Raw genomic sequence first — 23,072 nt, forward strand, 5'->3', positions numbered from 1 at the left:
ACACAGGTGAAAGTAGAGAGATGGAAAGACAGAGACAAAGACAGAAACAGAGACAGGAAGACCCAGTGACAGACTTAATCTTGAGCTTGTCGAATACCTAGACACAGTCACATGTTGAGTCTACATACCTCTGGACTTTTCACTGTCACCAGTCAATAAAGTCCCTCTTTGAATTTAAGCTAGTTTGGTGAGGGGAGAGGGGAGATGAATTCCATTTGCAACAACATGAATGAATCCAAAGGACATTATGCTTAAGGGAAATAAGCCGGAAGCAGAAAGTCTAATGTTGCATGATCTCATTTATATATGTAATCTAAAATATGAACAAACATTTAAGCCAGTCTGAGTTGGGTTTCTGTTGCTTACAACTGGTGAATCCTAACTAAATACATATTTTGCATTCAGTGGTTTACCGCTGCCCTTGAAGCCTTGGTAAGCCACCTCCCAACAGCCGAGCATCTGAATTAGAAGGCAGAAAAACACAGATTTCAGCCAGTGTAATGGACTCATTGTCAACAAAGCATTAAAAGTGGGGAGTGGAAAAAAAAAAGTGGGGGGTGGGGGGATCTGTTTCACAACACGGATCCTCTTATTCTCAAAATGTCCCAGAGTCCTGTTTGGTGTGGAATGATTTTCTACACACTCACCATGGTTTTCAGTGGCCTCTTGGAATGTCTAGCTGACAAATCAACAGGTTGATTTATGTGCCCCTTCCTGTTGGCTCAGACAGTAAAGAATCTGCCTGCAATGTGGGAGACCTGGGTTCGATCCCTGGGTTGGGAAGATCCCTCACTCCAGTATTCTTGCCTGGAGAATCCCCCAGAGGAGCCTGGTGGGCTACAGTCCATGGGTTCGCAAAGAGTCAGACACAACTGAGACTAAGCACAGCACCCCCAAATGTAGTTCACAGTGTATAGTGTATCATCTCCGTTATCTTCACAGCGGCTCTGATAGGTGGAATGACAGAGACCCCCAGTAGCCCCTTCTCCCTTAATAATACACCCTCAGATGTTTACATGGCCATGTGGAATAGACACCACATTTCCAAGCTTCCCCAGTAGGTGGCCTGGTCGAAGAATAAAGTCTGGCCAATGGGATTTAAGCAGAGGTTGTGTGTATATGTGTGCACAGCTTCGGAGAAGAGCCCTTAAAGGGAAGTACATCTTCTCTTTTTCTTTCCTGCTGGCTGGAATGCTGCCTGTGATAGTTCTCTTGGAGCACATGGTGAGCTTGGCATCACAGCAACAAGATAGACGGACATGGAGCCTGACAGCAGGCTGTACCACACCAGTCACACACTGGCCATCTCCCAGAAAAACTCCCGTTTACTAAAACCATCATGAGAGGGGGTTTCTCTGATACATATTAAGCTAACTCTGGGAAAAAAAAAATCTGTTTGTACAAGTAAGGAAACTGAAGTGCAAAGAGGCTAAGTGGGCTGCCTAGCTGGTAAACAGCTGAACCTGAAGTGGAGAATGGAGAATCCAGTACCACTACCCCAGCATGATAGCCTTGCCTGCCCAATTTGGGGAGAAAGGATGGGATGGGTAATTCTCTTCTCTGGGCTCTGGATTTAGCCCTTATCTGATCACCAGAGATTGTCTAATCTTAATTTTATTTTTCCACAATTGTTTACTAATTGAAGCCAAGAAACTGGGACTGGGGTAGGACAAGGTTGAAGTGAAAACAGATTGTTCCTTCAAAAGATTGCAGAGTTCGAGAAACTCATATCAATGCATTGCTCATAAATTTAAGAACCACCCATCATTTCAAAAGCCCAAGTGCAAACACCATTGATTCTACTTCTCTCCTCCCTCAAACACACCCAAAACACCTTGAGCAAGAAGGGCGGCCACTTCTTTTTCTACTGTTAAACAAAGTGGCAGATGCCCCATTTAAATCTGAAAAAGAAAATAGATTTGGTTTTAGGAAAAGTTGTCTGTGGAAAGTTTAAGGAGCTGGAGCCGGACGCCAGGAGTCCCAGATGCTCCCAACTCAAACAACTAGAATAAGTCTTTAGCTACTTGGATTGGGTGTTATAAAATGCCAGGTGGGAGTAAGTCAGTTTAGGCGGGAGCTGGGAGGAAACTGAAGACAAAGCACAGCCCCACCTAAAGGTGTGCACAGAGAATGGGCATGTGAGAATTCAGGCCTAGATCTGCTGCCAGATCTTATTTCATAAGACAAGTTAGGAAACAAGGATTATTTTAAAAAATAATTGTTTTGACTTTTCATCTTTGGCAACTAATGGGTCCACTGTTTTGTCTTCACTGCCTCACAGGGCCTGGAATGTAAGAAGTGCTCAAATGAATAACCAAATACATGAATTATAAATAATGCACATAACCCAATTAAAAAATAAGCAAAGGACTTGAATAGACATTTTTCCAAAGAAGATATATGAATGGCCAACAAGCACATGAAATGTAAACTGAAACCACAATTAAATAGCACTTTGTACCCACTAGGAAAGTATAAACAAAAAACCAGCATAACAAATTTGGGGAGCATGTGGAGAAACTGGAACACTTTTGCATTGCTGATGGGAATATAAAGTGGTGCAGCTGCTGTGGAAAACATTTTGGTGGTTCTCCAAAGAGTTAAACATAGAGTTAACATTTGACCTGGCAATTGTACTCTTGGGCATATACCCAAAAGAAGTGAAAACAAGTGTTCAAAGATTTGTACACAAATGTTTAGAGCAGTACTATCCACAATAGTCAAAAAGTGAAAACAACCTAAATATCCAGCAATGCATAAATGGATAAACAATCTCTACAATAGAATATTATTTGACCATAAGAAGGAATGAAATACTGATACATGCTACAACATGGATGAACCTTGAAAATACTGTAGTAAGTGAAAGAAGCCAGACACAGAAAATCACATATTGTATAATTTCATTTATGTCATGTTGAGATTAGGCAAATCTGTAGAGACAAAAAGTAGAGTAAGTGGTTGCTTAGGGCAGAGGGGATGGGAGGATAGAGAGGTGATAGCTAAGGGTATGACTTACACATATCCATAAACACAATAAAAATGATTGAATTGTACACTTTTAAAAATAATGTACAAAATTCTATTCCTAGGTATACAGCCAAAAGAAATCATACATGTGCCCACCAAAAGACAGGATATTTGCATTTGTATCTCCAATATGGAAACCACCTAAATACTCAACAGTAGAATAGATAAATAAATGGTGATGATTATTTGCAATATTATATAGCAATGAGAGCAAATGAACTATGACTACACCCAATGATATGAATGAAACTCATTAAAAAATGTTGAATGAAAGAAGCCAGAGAGGAAAATGTATATACTGATTCCATTTATATGTACAAAACAGGCAAAACTATTTTCTATGCTGTTAGAAATCAAGAGAATGGCTACCTCGGTTCTGGTTCTATGGGTGTGTTCAATTTATCAAAAATTTATCAAACAAGTACATAAAACATGTGTGCTTTCCTGAATCTATGTTATATTTCAACACAAAGTTAATCAGATGGCTCAGTGGTAAAGAACCCACCTGCCAATGTAGAAGATACAGGAGACATAGTTTCAATCCCTGGGTTGGGAAGATCCCCTGGAGAAGAAAATGGCAATCCATTCCAGGATTCTTGTCTGAGAACTTCCAAGGACAGAGAAGCCTGGTGGGCTACAGTCCATGGGGTCGCAAAGAGCCGAACACGAGTGAGCACAATGGTGCACAGTAAAGTTAAAAAGAAGAGCTTTCTAGGGCTTAAACCAGTGTTGATAGAAACACAATTCATAAACTAAATTTAGCAACTGACTATGCAATGTACTGTCCTGTCAGAAAAATAAAAGCAGCATGTATTGCTTCTGTGCAAAATACATGCACACATTAATAAATAATACTGGGCAAGCCAAGCAAACACATCTGTTTGTGATTTCCATCTTAGAAACTGCTCAAGAAAATAAATAGCTCAGTTTTGAAGTAGCAGAATGTTCCTTTCTGAGAGTTCCAGCAGATAAGAAAGCAGTCCTGTGGCCTCTGTGCGATTCCTGTTACCCCGTGACTGCTGGCCCAGCCAACTGGCTTCCTATATGGATGCATGTTCCCTACATTCAGCAGAACAGAGCAGATCAGGACACACTGCTTACTCTTTAGAATGTGGCTTCCTGGAGGCAAAGCTTTGGCCTTGTTTCCGTGGGAAAGCAGGATCCACCAACTAATTGTCACTTGCAAATATAATTTCCAATAATGTCTGTAGAGATGTTTAATGACAAGTGGGGAGTGTAATGATTCTGATTTATGAAAAAGATGGGCATGCTCAGTGAAGAAGGGCAGAGATGGGTAAATTTCCTGAAGGACAGTGAACTTAAGGAAGCGAAAAAACAGTGAGCATGTCCCTTGTAACACTGTCAGGCAAATCATCCCAAGTGTGCATATCCCTGTCTGGAGAAACTAAGAGAGAAGTTAAGCAGTTTGTCCAAGATGCGACCATAAAAGGTGGTAAGAAAGCCTCATCATTCAACCACAAACAGCTTTCCATGAAAAAGACAAGTGACGCTGACACGGGAAGCACAAAAATAGCGCAATCTGCCACAAATGCACAGGAGAAAGAAGGCAAGTGCCCAGTAAGCACGACGTCCATGTCACAAATCAAAGCAAAACAACCATGAGAGATCAGCAAAGATGCGAAATATCAATAGTGTGATGTCTGTGATTTATTTTCGAAGGGTGACCAAAAATATGTGTGTGTTTGTTTATAAAAAGGTATCTATAAAAAGGATAATTTTTTATTAATGAGGCAAGAGATTCATTTTCTTAAGTTTCCCTATCTGGGTGGGTGGCAACCCTGGGTCTCTTTCTGTATGTACTCTTCTTTACACTGCAGCCCATCCACAGCCTCCTTGGAGGCTGCACCGGGCCTAGGGCAGCAAACCTGAAGCTAATGGTGCCACAGGCCCATGGAGAACCACTCCCACTTATCTCCCACCTCCCAGCCCTCAAGCCCACACGGGCCCTTTTCCATGACTTGTGGTATCTGATTCATCTTCTTTGCTGCCTCTGAACCCATCTTTCCAGCTCACTTCTAGTACCAAGCACAATGGCTCTGCACGCTAACTGCACAGTGCCCTGGTTGTAGTCGCCTATGCACTGCTGTTGGCCCTCGCCAGTGTAGCCTAGCCTTCCAGCAGTACCTGGACAGAAAACACGGGCTGCCTAGCTCAGGGAACTTCTGTGAGCGACTGTAGCATTCTGTGACATTCCGAGGCAGGTGACCAAAGTCAGGGCCAGAGGCTCTGTAAGCCCCAAGGATCACAGGTCCTGACAGGGTCAGGCAGAGACCACAGGCAGAGCTGGACCCTGAAAGAGCCACGGAGGCAGGGATGACCACGCCACCTGAGTACATAGGTACGAGGATATACTTGGGAGAACAGTTTGTTTTGCCTCTTATTACATATTACCTGCTGGGCAGAGGTTTTTGGGATCTGGGCCAGGATCTTGCTGGTGAACCCTGTCCCTATCAGAGGCTGGAATTACCCCAGGCCTTGGGCAGGTCCTCTTAGTCCTTTCAGAAGCGACCAGGGAGGCATGGTGACTAGATGTGAGGGGCCCATGGACACAGCCCCAGCACTGAGGCCGACCACTGTTGCCCTGGGCAAGGTGCCACGCCAGTCACCAGCAAGAAGGCTTTAATAAATAATCTGCTTCTGTTTCAAGTCATGGACTGGCTTCTGCCCCTCCCCTCACAGACATTTCATGCCAGTCGGGTCCCTGCGCTCTAAGAAAAACATAAATCATCAACAAAGCTAAAAGACAGCAACTGCCTGGGTTTACAAATTTCATTTTATATATAAGAGACAAAAGATTGGCATTTAGTCTGTATTAAAGGGGGAAAAAAATCCCCCAAATCAATAAGGACAAGTAATCTAACACAATAAATGGGCAAAGAATGTGAATATTCACAGAATACATTTCAAAAGACACCCAATCTCACTGGTAATCAGAGAAACGTAAATCAACCCACAGTAAGAACACTTTAGCTCCCCCACCAGAGTGGCAAACACGTTCTCGTTCAGGAATACTAAGTATTTACGAGGCTGTGGGGAAACAACTGTGGTCACAGCAGCACAGCCTCTCCAGAGTATTTTCTAGAAAAGTTGAAAATGCCAACCCTCTAACGTGGGAATTGCCCTTCTGGAGATGTTGTCATATACTGGATTTGTAAATATCAGGTAAAAAGAATTATCTATATCTATAGGTGTTGGTGTAAACAGATCTCAAAATATACTTTTGGGTGAAAAAGGAAGGGCACGGTGATATAATTTTTGCTAAAATTACTAAAGCATAAGTATTGTTTATGGATAAAAAACAAAGAGCACTTATTGCTTGCTTGACATGATTCTAAGTGCTTTACAAATGATAAACATTTATAAAAATGATTTATCATTCTAAGTGCTTTACAAATGATAAAGCTATTCTGTTTATGGATTCAAGAGACATGTTAAAAGCAAAAAACGTGCTCTGACATGACATATGTTAAATTTATGACAGTAGTCCTCTGGTGAGGGGTTAGTAGGAGGAGGCTTACAAAACAAACATCAACTTGATTCATGATATTTATTTATAGTTTTGTGTAACAAGTATGGCTATATTTTAATTTGGAGTGCTAGGTACACAGGAGCTTGTTATTTGATCATATGATTGTGTTAAAAAAATTTTTTTCCATGTGAAATTTTTAAGAAGAAAAATTGGTAATCTTCTAAAAAGGGGTACTTCAACATTCAAAAGATGGAACAATTTGCTGGCAGGGACAGAATGATCCACTGGGCCTGTTGTGTGAAGGGCTAGGACAAGATGAACTTTTTTTGGGGGGGGACAAGATGAACTTTAATGCAATCAAGAAGGGCCCCAAGCTGCCCGTGACGTTCATGTGGTATCCTCCTGGGCAAGCCTCAGTCCTTAATCAATATACTCACCGTTGTGGGAAACACAGTTCCAGCTGAATGTGCCAGTACATCTTCTAGCTCATGGCAAATGAGAGGCAGACTCTCCTCTTCCATCTCCCCTGCTCATCACCCCAAGATTCATTATTCAACCCAGCAGCCCCTCGACTGACCCCCACACCATGGGGCTGCATTCTCACAGGTGTAGAGGGGCTCCTTTCGCTATTTGCAGAAAGACACTAGGCTGGTGGTTGATCTGGGAGTAGAGATGGCAGATGCTTGTGAAGGAGGGGACAACTTTTAACCTGTAGTATCTATTTTTATCCTGAAAGAAAGTTAAAATTTTTATGTACCCATGAAGATGAGTGCCACATTTATACCAGCTACAACATGCAACCTAGTGTTTAAGAAAATGAAGATGCTGTTGTGACAGATAAAAATCCAAAGAGCACTAGTGAATGGTCATTTTCTTAATTGATGGCCTAAATTACTGTACAGTGGCCACCAAAAGCACAAGAATGACTATAATGTTAAAAGGTCCTTAGCAAAAAATAGGAATTTCAACCTGTCTCTTAAGGGAAAAACACCCTTCAAAATAGATCACAGACTTACATGTAAAACATTAAAACTGAAAAACATTTAGAGGGACTTCCTGGTAGTCCAGTGGTTAAGAATCTGCCTTCCAATGCAGGGGATGTGGATTTGAGCCCTGGTGGGGGAATTAAGCCCATGCACTGCAACTGTTGAGCCAGTCTACCACAACTAGAGAGAAGTCTGTGTGCCGCAACGAAGACCCAACAGGCAGATTTCCCTGCTAGTACAGTGGATAGGAATCCGCCCCAATGCACGGGACACCAGTTCAATCCCTGGCCTAGGAAGATCCCACATGCCACAGAGCTACTAAGCCTGTGCATCACAACTAATGAAGCCTGCGTGCTCTAGGACCCTCGAGCCACAGCTGCTGAGCTGCATACCGCAACTACTGAGCCCACATGTTGCAAATACTGAAGCTTGTGCGCCTAGAGCCTGCGCTCTGCAACAAGAGGAACCACCGCAATAAGAAGATGACACATCACAACCAGAACAGTAGCTCCCGATCGCCGCAACGAGAGAAAGTGCACATACAGCCACAAAGCCCCAGTGAGGCCAAAAATAAGTAAACAAATAAATTAAAAAATATTTTTTAAAATCTACAGAAAAACATGGGAGCAGAACTTCAGGATCTAGGGCTAGGCAATAAATTTTTAAACTTGACACTATATGCACAATCCATAAACTTAATAAACTAATTTCAGCAAACTCAAAAATTTCCGCTCTGTGAAAGATCCTGTTAAAGAGGACAACAGGATGAGCTACCGAGTGGGAGAAAATATTTGCAAAAGCCACGTATCCGACAAAGGACTAGTATCCAGAATGCATAAAGAACTCTGAAAATTCAATAGTAAAAAAACCAAACAGTTCAACTAGAAAATGGGCAAAAGACATAAAGAGGTATGTCACCAAAAAGGATATACAGGTGCAAATAAGCACATGAAAAGTTATTCAATATCATTAGCCATTAGGAAATGCATATTAAAAACACAGTAAGATATCACTATACACCTATCAGAATAACAAAAATTAAAAACAGTGACAATACCAAATACTGATGAGGATGCTGATCACTCATATATTGTTGGTGAGAATGTAAAATGGTACAGTTGTACAGTTCCATTGGTCCTGGAACCAACCTCCTGAGGATACTGAGGAGAACTATAAGCAATTATGTTCCCAGAGAAACAAAGACTTATTTACAATCACACAAAAACCTGTACACGAATGCATATAGCAGCCTTATTTGAAAAAACTGGAAACACCCCAAATGTCCATCAATGAAGTGAAGTCAAGTCGCTCAGTCGTGTCCGATTCTTTGCGACCCCATGGACTGTAGCCTACCAGGCTCCTCCCATGGGATTTTCCAGGCAAGAGTACTGGAGTGGGTTACCATTTCCTTCTCCAGAGGATCTTCCCCACCCAAGGATCAAACCCAGGTCTCCTGCACTGTAGGCAGATGATTTACCATCTGAGCCACCATGGGTGAATGGTTAAACCAACTGTGCATCCATATCAAAGAGTACTATTTAACAATTAAAAAAGGAACTACTGATACACAAAACAACCTGAATGAATCTCCAGAAATAATGCTGAGTGAAAAAACCAGTCTCAAAATACTGTATACTGTATGACTCCATTACATAACCTCTTGAAATGACAAAATCCAATTAATGGAGAACAGAAAACAGACTGTGAGAGGCCCTAAGGAGGGGTGGAAGTGGGAAAGAAGTAGGTGTGGCCATAACAGAGAAACCTGAAGGATCCTTGTGGTGGTGACACTGTATCAGTGTGAATATCCTGGCTGTGATACTGAACTGTGTTTTGTAAGATGTTATCACTGGGGGAAACTCTATGAGATCTGTTTATGTTATTTCTTACAACTGCATGTGAATGTACAATTATCTCAAAATAAAATGTTTAATTTAAAAAAACAGTTCTTAGATGATAAAATATTGAGGACCACAAAGTGTAACTGGGCTGCCCAGTTCAGTGGGCCTAGAAGTCACACTGTCTCCACCACTCTCTGCTGGGACAGTCCCTGGACACATTTGTTACACCTATTCTGAGGACCCCACTTCTCAGCCTACCTTTCTGTTGTTGCTACACCCAAGAGGTGAAATATTGGGCACAGGAGATCATGTCCTTTCCCCCATGGTTATGAAGGAAAGCTAAACTGTTTGATGTATAACACACTCTTTCATGAATTTTTTTTGTCAAGATCAATAGGTCGCTTCTCCCCAAAGCAACCCTTGGTTTTTGAACAAAAGAAACTAGACACAAGAGTATACATTCTAAGATTCAAGAATAGACAAAATTAATCTACAGAGATTAGGAATCAGAATAGTGATAATCTCTGGTTAGGGGAGGGAACTGACTAGAAAGAGGCACTAGAGAAATTTCTAGAGGTGTGCTGTGGCAGCTTTATGGCAGCCCACTCACATGGGGCTCTGCAACACTCAAAGCATGACTAGTCTTGCTTAGAATTGAAGCATTCTATGAGTGTTAAATACACACAAGATTCAGAAGACTTCATGAAATAAAGAATATCAAATACCTCCTTAGCAATTTCTACATGATGATTGCATGCTGAAATGATACTTTGGCTATACTAAGTTAAAGAAAATATATCATTAAACTTATTGCCTATTTCTTATTACCTTTTAAAATATGCCTACTGAAAAACATAACATTCCATATGTGGCTCACGTTATATTTCTACTGAATAGCAGTGTTTTACAGTTATGGACAAGTTTTATATCTTGGGGTGTTGAGTAATGGGTGTATACATTTGTTAATATTCATCAAACTGCACACTTATGATTGGTACATTTTACAGTTGCATTATACCATAATGTCCCATGATCTTTCCACCACCCAACATAACCTTCCTGATGGAGTCCACAGCTTACAAAGAATACAGACTACAAAGAACCCCAGGGTGGTAAGAGCTACAATAAAGGTTTTGAGCAGGGCACTCTATATTGGTGCCATTTTTAACTTGAATAAAACTGATAGTGTATGCGTGTTTGTGTGTACGTAGAGAAAGTAAACATGAAATTATTATTTGAGTCCAGTGAACTCAAGAAGACAGAGGGCATTTTCGAAAGCCTGAAATACTCGGGGATGGGAAGCATCTATGCTGCAGATTTTCCATTGGGCCACTGTTCCAAGCTACTGGGGAAAGCAGACAGAAGTCAAGGGTGAAGGCTGATTCAGAACACTTGCCCTTGGTGGTATCACTAAGGTACATACACGGTTTGAAAAAGAAAGTGGAAGTGTTAGTTACTCAGTCATGCTGAACTCTTTATGATCCCATGGACTGTAGTCCACTAGTCTTCTCTGTCCATGGAATTCTCCAGGCAAAAATACTGGAGTGGGTAGCCATTTCCTTCTCCAGGGTATCTTTCCAACCCAGGGATCAAACCAATGTCTCCTGCATTGCAGGCAGATTCTTTACCATCTGAGCCACCAGGAAAACCCCACATACAAGGTGTAGATCTTTGCTTTCTAGGGTCAAAACCCTCAATGTTTTCTGTTCACTCACAGAGAACTAGAGAAAACCAGAGAGTCCAGAGGTTAGGATGAGTTCATAAAGGTTCAAGCACAACTAAGATTTCATATAAGTATTAAGGCTTCAGACTTCGACCACAGCCCTCATGGATTCAGGGATCCAACGCTCAAAGCCCAGCCTCCCTGGAAATCACAAAATGTCTACAGAAATATTGCAGAGTGCTTCTTGTCCAAGTGGTCTATTTTACAAAGAAGCCATGGTCCAGAAAGGTTGAGGGACTTGCCTAAAGCCATATTGAACTAGAAGTGGTAAGGCTGTGTTTGCTTTCCTGTCACCTGACTGCTAAACTGAAAAACACATACATGCTAATGAGATTCACAGAACATGAATTCTAAACTAGAAAAACAGCATTGTTTATTTCTAAAGGGAGAGGCACTTGGCAGAGTTAGTGGTACCTGTCATTTATCAGGACAGTCCTCTAGCAAGGCCCCTTCAAGTGATGAAACTATATTCTGTACTTTGGTTTGTTCAGCTTATAATTGGAGGTGGGGAAAGCAGCCCTTTATACTAACACTCAGCAATAAGCATGGATAGGTCTGCCAACACAGAGCAGCCACAGCTTGATTCAAGCAGTTGCCTCTGCTAGAACTGTCTTCCTCCTACTCTCCAGGCAAGGCTCTAACCTGTGGGTCTTGGGGTCATTGTAGGAATGTGCAAAGCCACTGTTTTCATAAGTATTATCTGTATCATAGTCTCATCAATGCAGTGGGCTGAAAATCTTAGCGCCAGGCTGCGGGTTATGAATTTTCTTATGTGACCTCATTTAATTCTCACAACAAGTACAAAACAAAACTTACACAAAAGTCTTAAGTTCAACTTGGTCCCAAGCTAGAAAGTGATTCTTTTGAACTCAGATCTGTCTGGTTCCAAAGTCTTTGTAGATTGAATAAATAAACAATGTGGGGGATGTTGGGAGGGCTTCATACCCAGGGATTAAAGAGTTCAAGGCCAGGCAAGGGTTTATACAAGTATATAGGCTTCATCCTTCAAACCACAGCCCTGTTACTGGAGGGATAAGACTCAGATTCCAACTTCTTTAGGAAGTCTAACCTAATCCCATTCCCACCTATCAGATTCTTCCCTGCTTTGATTGAGCACCCTTACTGCCTTGAATCAGTGGTTCTGCGATCCTTATCTGCAGATCCCTTTTAGGCAAAGAAGTCTCTGGAAACAAGTTTACTCATCCTTGTATCCCTCACTGCACCTCCACAGTAGATTGCATACCGATTGCATGCAAGGCAGGAGAGGTAACTAAAACCATTGTGTACCATTCACTGATTACAATGTCCAATGTCCCAGTTTATAGTTTATTTTCTATTATTACATTTAGACTGGAGTAATGAGTAGGGATATCATTACCAAATACTTTATTAATCATCTTTGGTAGATTATGAGAAAAGCATATTTTTGTATATTGATTTCTACCCAAAATAATTCCTAGCTTAATATAATCCCCTGATACAGGGACATCATTTTATAGCTTTCACTACCAGTCCCACCTGATTACAGTCATCCGTCTAGAAGGTGTTCCATGAAGTCCACTCACACCCTTGCCCCAGCCACCAGCACTGAGTCACTGGAGACACTCTGCCACCCCCGGTGAGGGTCACACCCAATTCTGAGAGGCTTGAGCCATGGTTCTCTCTGTCTTCACCACCTCTGAGTGCTTCCAACACCCCAGATGCAGCTGCCTCTCAGGCAGCCCCAGGCCAGCTTTAGAGGTCTGAAGGAAACCTGATTATCATAGGTTCACCAGGAATCAGCAATCAATTCTGCCCTCCATGGGTTCCTGAATCTCCAAATTAGACCATCTGCCTTCCCTGGGGAAGCAGGTGTGTAGACAAGGGGAAGGGGTTGGTAGTTCAGGAGGTTTGGAGAGCAACGGACAGTTTCTTCTTTCCTTCTGGAAAAAAGACTCTGGACAGCCCTGACTTGGGTGGATAGGGGACTGTCCAGCAGATCCAAGGGCTAGACTTGGGCCTGGCAGAGGCTGACATCTTGGTAATTGGCCATGAGAGAGAACCAGATGCAAGCAAGAGGACACTTTCTTGACGGACTCCTCTCTTACCTTCAAATCACTTGAAATTTCTACACAGAACCCATCTGGAGGTTCTCAGGGACCAACCCTGCCCCAAAGCAAAGACTGAGAAGAGCAAGCCTTTGTCAGTCCAGCAAGCAGTAGCATTAGTGACAAACTCCACAAAGGCTCCGAGGTTAGGTCGTGTACTTAAGGTCATGTAGCAAGTAGGTAGAAGAGCCAGGGCTAGAACCCAAAGCAGTCTAGCTTCAAAGTTCTTACTTTTTCCTAACAGGTGAAACTGGGGATCTGATAAGTAACAGGCATGGGGTGTTGGTCAGCAAGAAAGCAGGCTAGGGTTTCCCTGGCGGTCCAGTGGTTAAGAATCGGTCTTGAAATGCAGGAGACACCGGTTCGATCCCTGGTCCGGGAAGATTCCACATGCGATGGAGCAACTAAGCCTGTGCGCCACATCTACTGAGCCTGTGTTCTAGACTCTGTGACTCACAACTACCGAGCCCATGTGTTGCAACTACTGAAGCCCATGAGCCGACAGCCTGTGCTCTGGCCAATAAAAGAAGCCACCACAATGGGAAGCCCGCCACACTGCAACTAGAGAGTAGCCCCGACTTGTTGCAACTAGAGAAAGCCCGTGTGCAGCAATGAAGACCCAGTACAGTCAAAAAATAAACAAACAAATCCTAGAAAGAAAGAAAGCAGGTTGTATGTGACCAGATCAGAAACAGTAAAGTACAGAAGTCCGGGAGCTTTTCACACCATGGCACCTAGAACACTGAGAAGTAATCATGCTAACTTATCTTCTCCCTCATTAGACTACAGGTTCCTGGAAAACTGGGTTCTCTGGCTTTCGTAGCAACAGCATCCACCTTGTGCTTGACATGGTGTAAGCTCTCAGGAATGTCAGTTGAATGCTTGAGACTCTTGAGGGTTTCTTAAGGGCAAGGTAAGAACAAAATCAGGTTAAAGCACCACAGTCAGTAGGTAAGGCATTAAGCACAAGGGAGTGACAGGCATGTAAGGGAATTAGGCCAAATGCTCAGGAAATCTTTCTCTGGATACATGGATCTCCACCTGATAGAGTCAGCATTTCTCTTAGGCCTAGTGCCCCTACTCCGTGATTGTAAGCCTGCAGCAGGCAAGAGCTCTGCTTTGTTTACACATAAAGTCAAAAGTCAGGAAGAATGCCATGTGGCCAAAGGTGGCCTGACCTAGCATCGTTAAACATGTTCTCTTTGGAGAGTAAATAAGGAAAGCCCTCAGTCTAAGGAGCACCCTGAAGTCCAGAGGTGAGGCTTGGAGGCTACAGGCTAGCCATGGCAGAGCTTGCCTACAGAGGCACTGGGAGGTAGTGAGTGACCAAGCTAGAGGAGAATTTTTTCTTCGTCAGAATCCCATCTGTTGACGTGCCTTGAGCCACTGGGTTCCCCCAGAAAATTAGGCCTGGTGATCCATCTTCAGAAACCAGCACGTTCAAAACATTGTGATCTTGGAACTGTAGCCCAAGAAGAGTCTGCTGTCTCCCTCCAACTTCCCTCCTCCTCCTTTTGTTTTTTTAAACAAGCAGTTCTCTCAGACAAGAAAGCTCTTCCGGCTTCTTGTCCCTTTTCCATGCCCAGGCCTACACTCCACCTGGTGTTCAAAGCTGTGTCCTGACCCCAGACCTAGTATGTGGCCTAGCTGGGTGGCAGGGCAGACTCTGGTGCCCAGGCCTCCCTCTGCTGGGTGCTGAAGGTAAAAGCCACCACTGATCATATCAGTGGGAGCCCAGTTCTGCTTAATCAACACAATTTCACAACTGCAGACTTACAAGGAGGTTGCATGAACTTACTTCGCTGCAGTGGAGCACATCCTCCACCTGCCAGCCCCCATCCCACCCTCTGCATTGAGGACAGAAGAAAACAGACCCAGTCGGCAGTAAGGAGCCAAGCAGTGTTAGCAGTTGGTGAGAAGAGCAGAGACTGCAAAGCTTGGTGGCCGGGGGTGGACAACATGGGGTGGGAGATCCCCACGTTTATCAGTGAAAGGGGTCTAGCTCAGAGGCAGTGTCCTGGAGACAGAGCACAGGCCTTGCCCTTGCCCCTCCCCCTCAGGACAGGCTGCTAGAGGCCCCACTTCTGGTCATCAATGTGCCCACCAACGGAAGAGCCTAAAGCCCGGATCAGAGCCCAGAGTCAGTGCAGGGCCCCTGACAGCCACCAGCTGCAGCCACCAGTCTGCGTGGGCCAGGCCATCATTTCCTGTTGCCTGAGTGCCAGGTGCGGGGAGTACCTACTCCTTCGCGTGCGCCACCCGGAGGTGGGGCAGCCGAGGACCTCCCAGGCTGAGCGCGATCGGTCCCCAGAGAGGCTCTGAAGGATCCCCAAGACCCCCTCCCAGAGGACTGACCCGTCCTTCTCCTCCAGGGCCGCGTACCTGAGAGGACGGACGCCCCACAACCTCGCTTCCTGCCAAACCCGGGAGAGGCCGACCCGGGCCCCCAGCACCCTCGGGCTCCGGGCGCACAGCCTCGCGACGCGCAGCATCCCGACGTAGACAGCCATGGCTCGCGACGCCCGCGTCCCGGCCAGAGAAAACTTTTAAAGTGCGCTGAGGCGGGGCGAGCGCGGAGCGGGCGGGGAGGCGGGAGGGTCGCCTCTGCCTATGGGTTTCAGAGAACTCGGTGCCGGCCGGGCCGGGCGGGGCGGGGCGAGGCGAGGCCGAGAGAGGCATGGAGGAAGAGATCCTGCTCGCGGGCCACTTTCCCCTGGACCCGCAGCCCTCCGCCTCCCACCCCCACCCTCGAAGAATTGCCCTTATTTCCCTCCGGATCGGGCGTCCACGGCCGCTGCCCAAGGCAGGTTTCCCTTCCCAACCATCAGGGGCCTGGGTTTGGAGGCGCAAGACTTTGTTGATTTCGTAGAGGGGCAGCCAGCTGCGCGGCGAGGTCAGACCGGGCCACCGCCCCCCGCCCTGACCCGGCCACCCCCGCTCTCCCTTCCGCGAGCCGTGTTGGCGCGGGGGGTCACGTGTGGGCCCACGGCCCCCCTTCCTCGCCCGCCCCGGGTTGCAGGCCTGAAGCCTGGGGAGCCCGCGTTCCCAGCGATACCAGCTGGAGGAGAGGGCCTGCGGGGGAGGGGAGGCAGCTGGGACAAAGCGTGCAAAGCCGCCGGCGGGCCCAAGTTCTGGCTGAGGATAGATGTCAGCTTCAGAAGGGGCTCCAGTTGGTACCCCCACATCCCAAGCGTCAGTCTCCCATCTCTATTCTCGGTGGCCTCAGGCATTGGAACCTGTTCCCCATGCTGTTCCAAATCCTTATGGCCTTGGAGACCCAGGTGCAGGTGCAGAATGCCCAGAAGATGAGTGCCCGTCTCTGGACCTGGCTAGGCAAAGAGGCACTGGACGGCAAGGTGGCACACGTGCCAGGTCTACAGTGTCTCCGTGTAGCCATGACCCTTCCTCCAGAGCAGGAGGGGAGAACACTGGGGGAAAGGCCCTGGCGGGGTGACCTGCCCTCTCCTGACCCAGAGGTAGGGATATACACGAGGCCAGGAAGAACTAATGACTGAGGGTGGGACTTGGCCTAAGAAGACGTTTATTTTTATTTGGGAACTTTGGCTCAATTGGATTTGTGAGAAGGAGACTACAGTGCTCCTCTTCATGATCCTGAGAGTGACTTCAGAACCCCCTGAAACCCTGGCTCCTGGAGAGGGTCCCCACGTTTCAGTGATGGGGATGGGGCAGGAAGAAAGACAGGGGCACAGATTATAAGGAGCTGGACTTGCAAGGACATGTCTTCCTAACAGACTAACTCATAGACTCTGCTGGCTCAGCACAAGGAATATGGGGCCCTAGGGAGTATCCCAGGTCTGGGTACTAAGCCCTACTTGGCAGGCTCTGCTACTAGCTTGCTGGGTGACCCTGGGTAAGTCATTTCTTCTCTCTGGGCCTGTGAAGTGGAGAGTAGGTAGTGACCTCTAGGCCCTTGAAATTTCCTTGCTAGTCTGAGAGTCCTGGGGGAAGGGTGGGATGAGTTCCTTCCTGAACTTTGCTCCAGCCTCGGCTTTGCATACACTGGGCTTTCCTGACTTCCCTGACAGATGTGGAGTCATAGCCACCAATGTCAAGATGTATCCCCCCAGGCTAGACTCTTCAAGGACGTTATCTTCTGCCCTCACAATCAACCTAGAGAGAACAGGAATGCCTTGGAATATGTCTCTATTTTTATGGATAAAGAAATTGAGACCCAGAGAGGTTCAGCTAGTTGCCCAAGGTCAAAGTGGGCACAAGAAGCACAGACCAAGGCTCTGTCAATACTCAGTTTGAGGCTTTGGGCAAGTCACAGCGCCTTTCCAGCCTCAGTCATCTTTAAAATGGGAATAATAGCAACCTCACCCAGAGGGCCAGGGTAATCATTGAGTGCAGTGGCACAGACCAGGTTTCAGGGTTGGGTAGTTTCTTTTTCCATCTTCTTCTTCCTCCTGTGTCTGCACTCTGACACCTTCCTCTTCATGAGGTATATTGCAAACTCTTTGGGGGGAGGAGGAATTACTTTTCATCTCTGCAAAGCCTTGAGACCTGTGGTAGGCACGAGTTCCAAAGAAGGTGCAGAGGGTTGGGGGAAAGGAATACGGAAATGCCTGATGCAAGAGTTCCTGAGTCCAGGAAGCAAATCATGGTGATCAGAATTCTTGGGTCACGGTGAGGGAGTAATGAGCAAGGGAGCTGGGCATCTTGACCATCCAGGCCCTCCACCTTTCCTCACTCTTCCTTCAACCAGCTCAGGTCCTCATAGCTCCCCAAAGGGAGCTTTCTGCCTGATCCGAGCATATCTGCTTGTGCTGCACATGACTTGTATGATTTATGGCCCTTATGATTTTTCCCATGCCATTGGCTGTCCTGAGAAAGCCCTACTCCTTCCTCTTTGTCAATTCCCTCCCCTTCCTGTGCTTCAAAATCGGTCTCACACTGTAAACACCATTTATTGATTTTTTTAAAAAAATTCTTAGCATCAACCTATGAAAAAGTCCAGAAGACTTAATTGAAGTTAGGAAGCAGAATGTAAATGCTACAAACCTTGGAAGTCACTCTTGACAGTACCTGAGAGGTAAGAAATAGGAGATGGAAGTGGAGGCAGATATTCTTACCTTATAAATTGAGGTGTCAGGGAATCCTGTGTTTATTGATAATGGAACATGAAATAAAGGAGTATGTCATTTAAAGTTACAAAGCAACAGTGTACGTACAAAAATAGCAATAAAACTATATTAGAAGGACTTGAGGAAAGATGAGAGTGAAAAATCTTACCTATTAAACAGAAAATCAAGAAATGGCTGAATAAGTATATTGTTTAGAGATAAATAATAGAAGATAAAACAGAAACAATTATAATAATGCAGATGGTTCCCTTTGGACTTGAATAGACATTTCTCCAAAGAAGATGTCTGAATGGCCAATAGGCACATGAAAAGGTACTCAACATCACTGGTCAATACAAATTAGGGAAATACAAATCAAAACCACAGTGAGTTACTGCCTCACATCCTTCAGGATGGCTTCTATCAAAAAACTAGCACAAGTTTTAGGAAAAATATAGGGAAATTGGAACAATTGCTGGTAGGAATGTAAAATTGTACAGTGGATGTGGAAAATAGCATGGCAATTCCTCAAGAAAACTAAGAACAATTATCACGTAATCTAACAATTCTGCTTCTGGTGAAAAAGTGAAAGTGAAAGTCACTCAGTCCTACCCGACTCTTTGTGACCCCATGGACTATAGGGTCCATGGAATTCTCCAGGCCAGAATACTGGAATGGGTAGCCTGTCCCTTCTCCAGGGAATCTTCCCAACCCAGGAATCAACCCAGGTCTCCTGCATTGCAGGCGGGTTCTTTACCAGCTGAGCCACAAGGGGAGCCCTCTACTTCTGGGAATGCACCCAAAAGAATTGAAAGTAGGGACTCTAGAAGATGTTTCTACATTAGTATTTAGTGCAGCATTATTCACAACAGCCAAAAGGCAGAAACACCCCCAAATGACCATGGGTGGGTGGATAAACAAAATGTGGTGTGTAAAACAGAATATTATTCAGCCTTATAAAGAAAGGAAATTCTGATTCATGCTACCAGCATTATCCTTGTAGCAACATTTAAGGTGTGCTAGTTATGATAATTGAAGTGTCCCTGGCAGGAGATGCTGGTTTGATCCCGGGTCTGGGAAGAACCCCTGGAGACGGAAATGGCAACCCACTCCAGTATTCTTGCCTGGAAAACCCCATGGACAGAGAAGCCTGGCAGGCTATATGGTATCGCAAAGAGTTGGACTGCACAACAAGCATGATGAGGACAATTACTGTATGATCACTTGCATAAGGAATCTACAGTAGTCAGATTCAATGAGACAGGAAGTAGAATGATGGTTGCCAGGGGCTGTGTGGAGGGGGAGGAAGGACTTAAGGGTACAGGGTTTTGGTTTGGGAAGATGGAAAACTTTAGGAGATGGGTGGTTGTGATGGTTACACCAACAATGTGATTATACCACTACTTTTGATAAAAAAGCCTTTCTCTCTTTTTTTTTCCTAAGACAGTATACATGTTTTCTCTTAAGAATTTTGTTGCTGTTGTTGTTAACAGCCCAAGGGAGGCATCCTGACTAGATCATTTACAGAGCCCAGCGTGTTTCCCGAGGGTCTCAGTAAGTATCAAAGTGTTACATGGGTACTGTAGTTGGCCTCGGGAGAACCTGGCTCTGCTGCTTTTCCTCTCAATGACCTTGAGGAAAGTTCTTTTCTCTGCTGTAGTTTATCAGAGCTCTCTATTGTAAATGACTGTTTCCAAGTAGTATATGAAAAATGTCTTTTTCAAATAAATTTCTTCACTATAAGTCTGAGAAGGGAACTATCTAATAAGAGATGCTGCAGTCAGGAAGGAAAGGTGGGGGAAAAAAGGAGAGACTACTGGTAGCCACATAAAGAGGAAAGAGGAGGATGAGGAAGGGAGTTTTCATCTTGAAAGAAGAGATGACAGTGACTTGATGGTTATACTCTGCCAATCAGATCCAGTAGCCAATACCAAAAATAAAACAAAACAAACAAAAAACAAAGTTAACAGGAATTACTCTAAAAACAATGTTTCTGATTTTCAAACTGAAAGTGAAAATAAGGAACTTATTTTGAACTGCTGTGTAAAGTAAAAATTATTTTGATCACAACTAATAGTTGATGGCAGACACAGACATTTGTGATCTTAGACAATCAGTATTTTCTTGCTGACAGCTCAGAATGGAAAAAACTAAAGAAACTGCAGTTCCAGGAATTGCCAAAAGTTGTGAAGCTTTGCTTTCATAAAGAGTATAGGACAAAAATCTTTCTTTAGATGATGTAATTTTTAACTTTTCTTGGGTCAACCTCAAGAGCTAAAGTTATCTGTCAAGCCTTGAATAAGACCCAATGTTATCAAACCAAATCTAATTTATCTTCCTTTACTCAATCACTGGTTCAATAGACATTCACTGAGTGCCTAACAGATACTCCCAAGTGTGGGCTCTCGGGCTGCAGATACGAATAAGACAGGGTTCTGCCCTCAGGGAGCTCACTGTCTAGTAGAGAACACCAGCTCTGAGACTGATGGTGGCATGTGGGATAGCCAGTGAGAAAAGGGCGCAGGGGACAGGCACCTACTCTAAGTGTGTTGCCGAAGGTCACTTAGAGGTCTGAGCTGAGTGAGTAGTGTATTAGTTTCCTAACACTACTGGAATAAGTTACCAAGTTTAATGGCTTAAAGCAACAGAAATTTATTCTCTTACAGCTCTGGAGGCCAGTCTGAAGTGAGTCTTATGGAGTAAAACCAAGCTGTTGGCAGGGCTAGTTCTTTCCAGATATTCTGGGGAGAATTGTTCCTTGTCTCTTTCAGCTTCTATTGGCTCCAGGCTTCACTCTCATCTCTGCCTCCTTAGTCACATTGCCTGGTCCTCTTCTATGTTCAGTCTCGCTCTGCCTTATAAGAACACTGGTGACTTCCTAAATAATCTCTCTGTTGCAAGATCTTTAATTTGATTACATCCGAAAAGTCTCATTTGCCATATAAGGTAGCATATTCGTAGGTTCCAGGGATTAGGGCATGGATAACTTTGGGAGCCATTATGCAGGCCACCCCATACAGGACTGGGAGGGGAAACTGGATGGCTAATGGGATGTTTTAAGGGCAGAGTCTATAAACAGGGGTATGGAGAAAATATATGTGAAGACAGGGAACACATACATTCTGGAAATTGTTAGTATTATTATGGGACTACATTTTTGGGCATTGTGGGAGGCAAGGCAGAGCCTATCAGAGAGGCAGGCAGAGTGTATAATGATTATGGATTTTATTTCCAGCATGCTTTTAGCTAGCATGTGGTATGTGGTAGGTACTCAATATATCTTGAGTGATTTGAGTCAAACAAATGACTCAAATTATATTCTTAGAATGCCTACTATATATAGTAGGAGATATAAATAGAAAAAGAATCTCCATTTGGTGGTATTCAAACCCTATGACCAAGAAGTGAGGCCATTCAAGGCCTAGGCAGTATGTCAGGATGCTTCCAAATGCTGATACCATGACCCAAGCTAATCCCTCTGCCACTTTCAGTGGAGACGCAGTGTAATCCCTGATGGTTTCATTATGGCAGTTTCAGGCATCACACACAGACGGAATCAGCATAGAAGCATAGCATAGCCTTTGATTAGCAAGGATGTTCACTTGAGCTCTCCAGCTGACTCCCTGGGGTTCAATCATTGTTATTCCTGCCAACAATTCTAATGCAAAGGGCACGGGGAAGCCATAGGGCATCAGTGGAAAGAGGTCACTTTTGGTCGGGGTAATCAGACAAGGATTTCTGGAGGAGGTGGCATCTAGACTGGGCCTTGAAGGATGAAAAAAATGGTGATAATGGAGAGGAAGGAAAGGACATTTTTAAGCTGAATGGCATGAGCAAGGAGGAGGAGGTGGGAACATGCAAGAGTGGTTGGTTTTATAGGAATTATTTTTTAAGTGTCTTCTAGGGAACTTTGTCTGAGAACTTTGTGTATTTTTTCTAAATTAATCCTTATTGAAAATATAGCTTCCTAAAAAAAAAAAAGAAAGAAAGAAAATATAGCTTCCTCTATAGATGGAAATTTATGATGAGGAAATCCAGGATTGGAGAGACTAGGTGATGTATCCAAAGTTGGCAGAACCAGGACTTGATGTCAACCTTGTCTCCAACCTATAGTGATTTTATTCATTCATTCATTATTTATTTATAGTTAACTTTTCTTCATTGTAATTTATTACAAAATTATAATACATGCACCTTGTAACAGATGTTCAAGGTAAGTAAGGTTAAAAATATGGATGTTCTGTACCTTTCCCAAGCTCTTACACAACGTACAGACTTATGCAAAGGTCTTCCTTGGTGATTCAGATGGTAAAGAGTCCACCTACAATGCAGGAGACCCAGATTTGATACCTGGTTCGGGAGGATACCCTGGAGAAGGGAATAGCAGCCCACTCCAGTATTCTTGCCTGGCGAATGCTATGGACAGAAGAGCCTGGCAGGCTACAGTCCATGGGGTCGCAAAGAGTCAGATATAACTGAGCAGCTAAGCACAGACATACGTCAATGTTTCTTCACCTCTCCCTTTATGTATTTTTCCCCAAAATGAAATGCTGGACAACTGGTGAAATCTGAGTAAGGTCCATAGATTGATAATAGTATTGATCAGTGTTAAATTGTTGATTTTTATGACTATCCTGTGCTTATATGAGTTCTACTTGTACCTGAGAGAGACACAGTGATGTATTTATGGATAAAGGATATCACGTCTGCAACATACTCTTAAGCAGTTCAGAAATATGTAGATATTTCTGTAGTAAAATGTTAACAGTTGGAAAATTTGGGTGAAGGGTATCCAGGAATTCTTTCTTCTATCCTTGCAACTTTTCTGTAA

The 23,072-nt window shown here is 44.2% G+C and overlaps 2 protein-coding genes across 2 annotated transcripts in view; one reads left to right on the plus strand and one right to left on the minus strand.

Annotated features, from left to right (window-relative positions):
- ACSF2 (acyl-CoA synthetase family member 2) overlaps positions 1-15,818 on the minus strand; it is a 31,013-nt gene extending 15,195 nt beyond the window's left edge. The window contains exon 1 of the mRNA XM_020914012.2: positions 15,540-15,818. Within this exon, the coding sequence (XP_020769671.1) occupies positions 15,540-15,667 (128 nt within the window). The 5' untranslated portion in view covers positions 15,668-15,818. The remainder of the gene's footprint in view (positions 1-15,539) is intronic.
- The window catches only part of CHAD (chondroadherin), a 35,713-nt gene that overhangs the window by 9,850 nt on the left and 2,791 nt on the right, over positions 1-23,072 (plus strand). The gene's annotated exons all lie outside the window — the stretch shown is intronic.

The sequence above is a fragment of the Odocoileus virginianus genome, chromosome 17 (assembly GCF_023699985.2).
Source record: "Odocoileus virginianus isolate 20LAN1187 ecotype Illinois chromosome 17, Ovbor_1.2, whole genome shotgun sequence".
Classification (NCBI taxonomy): Eukaryota; Metazoa; Chordata; class Mammalia; order Artiodactyla; family Cervidae; genus Odocoileus; species Odocoileus virginianus.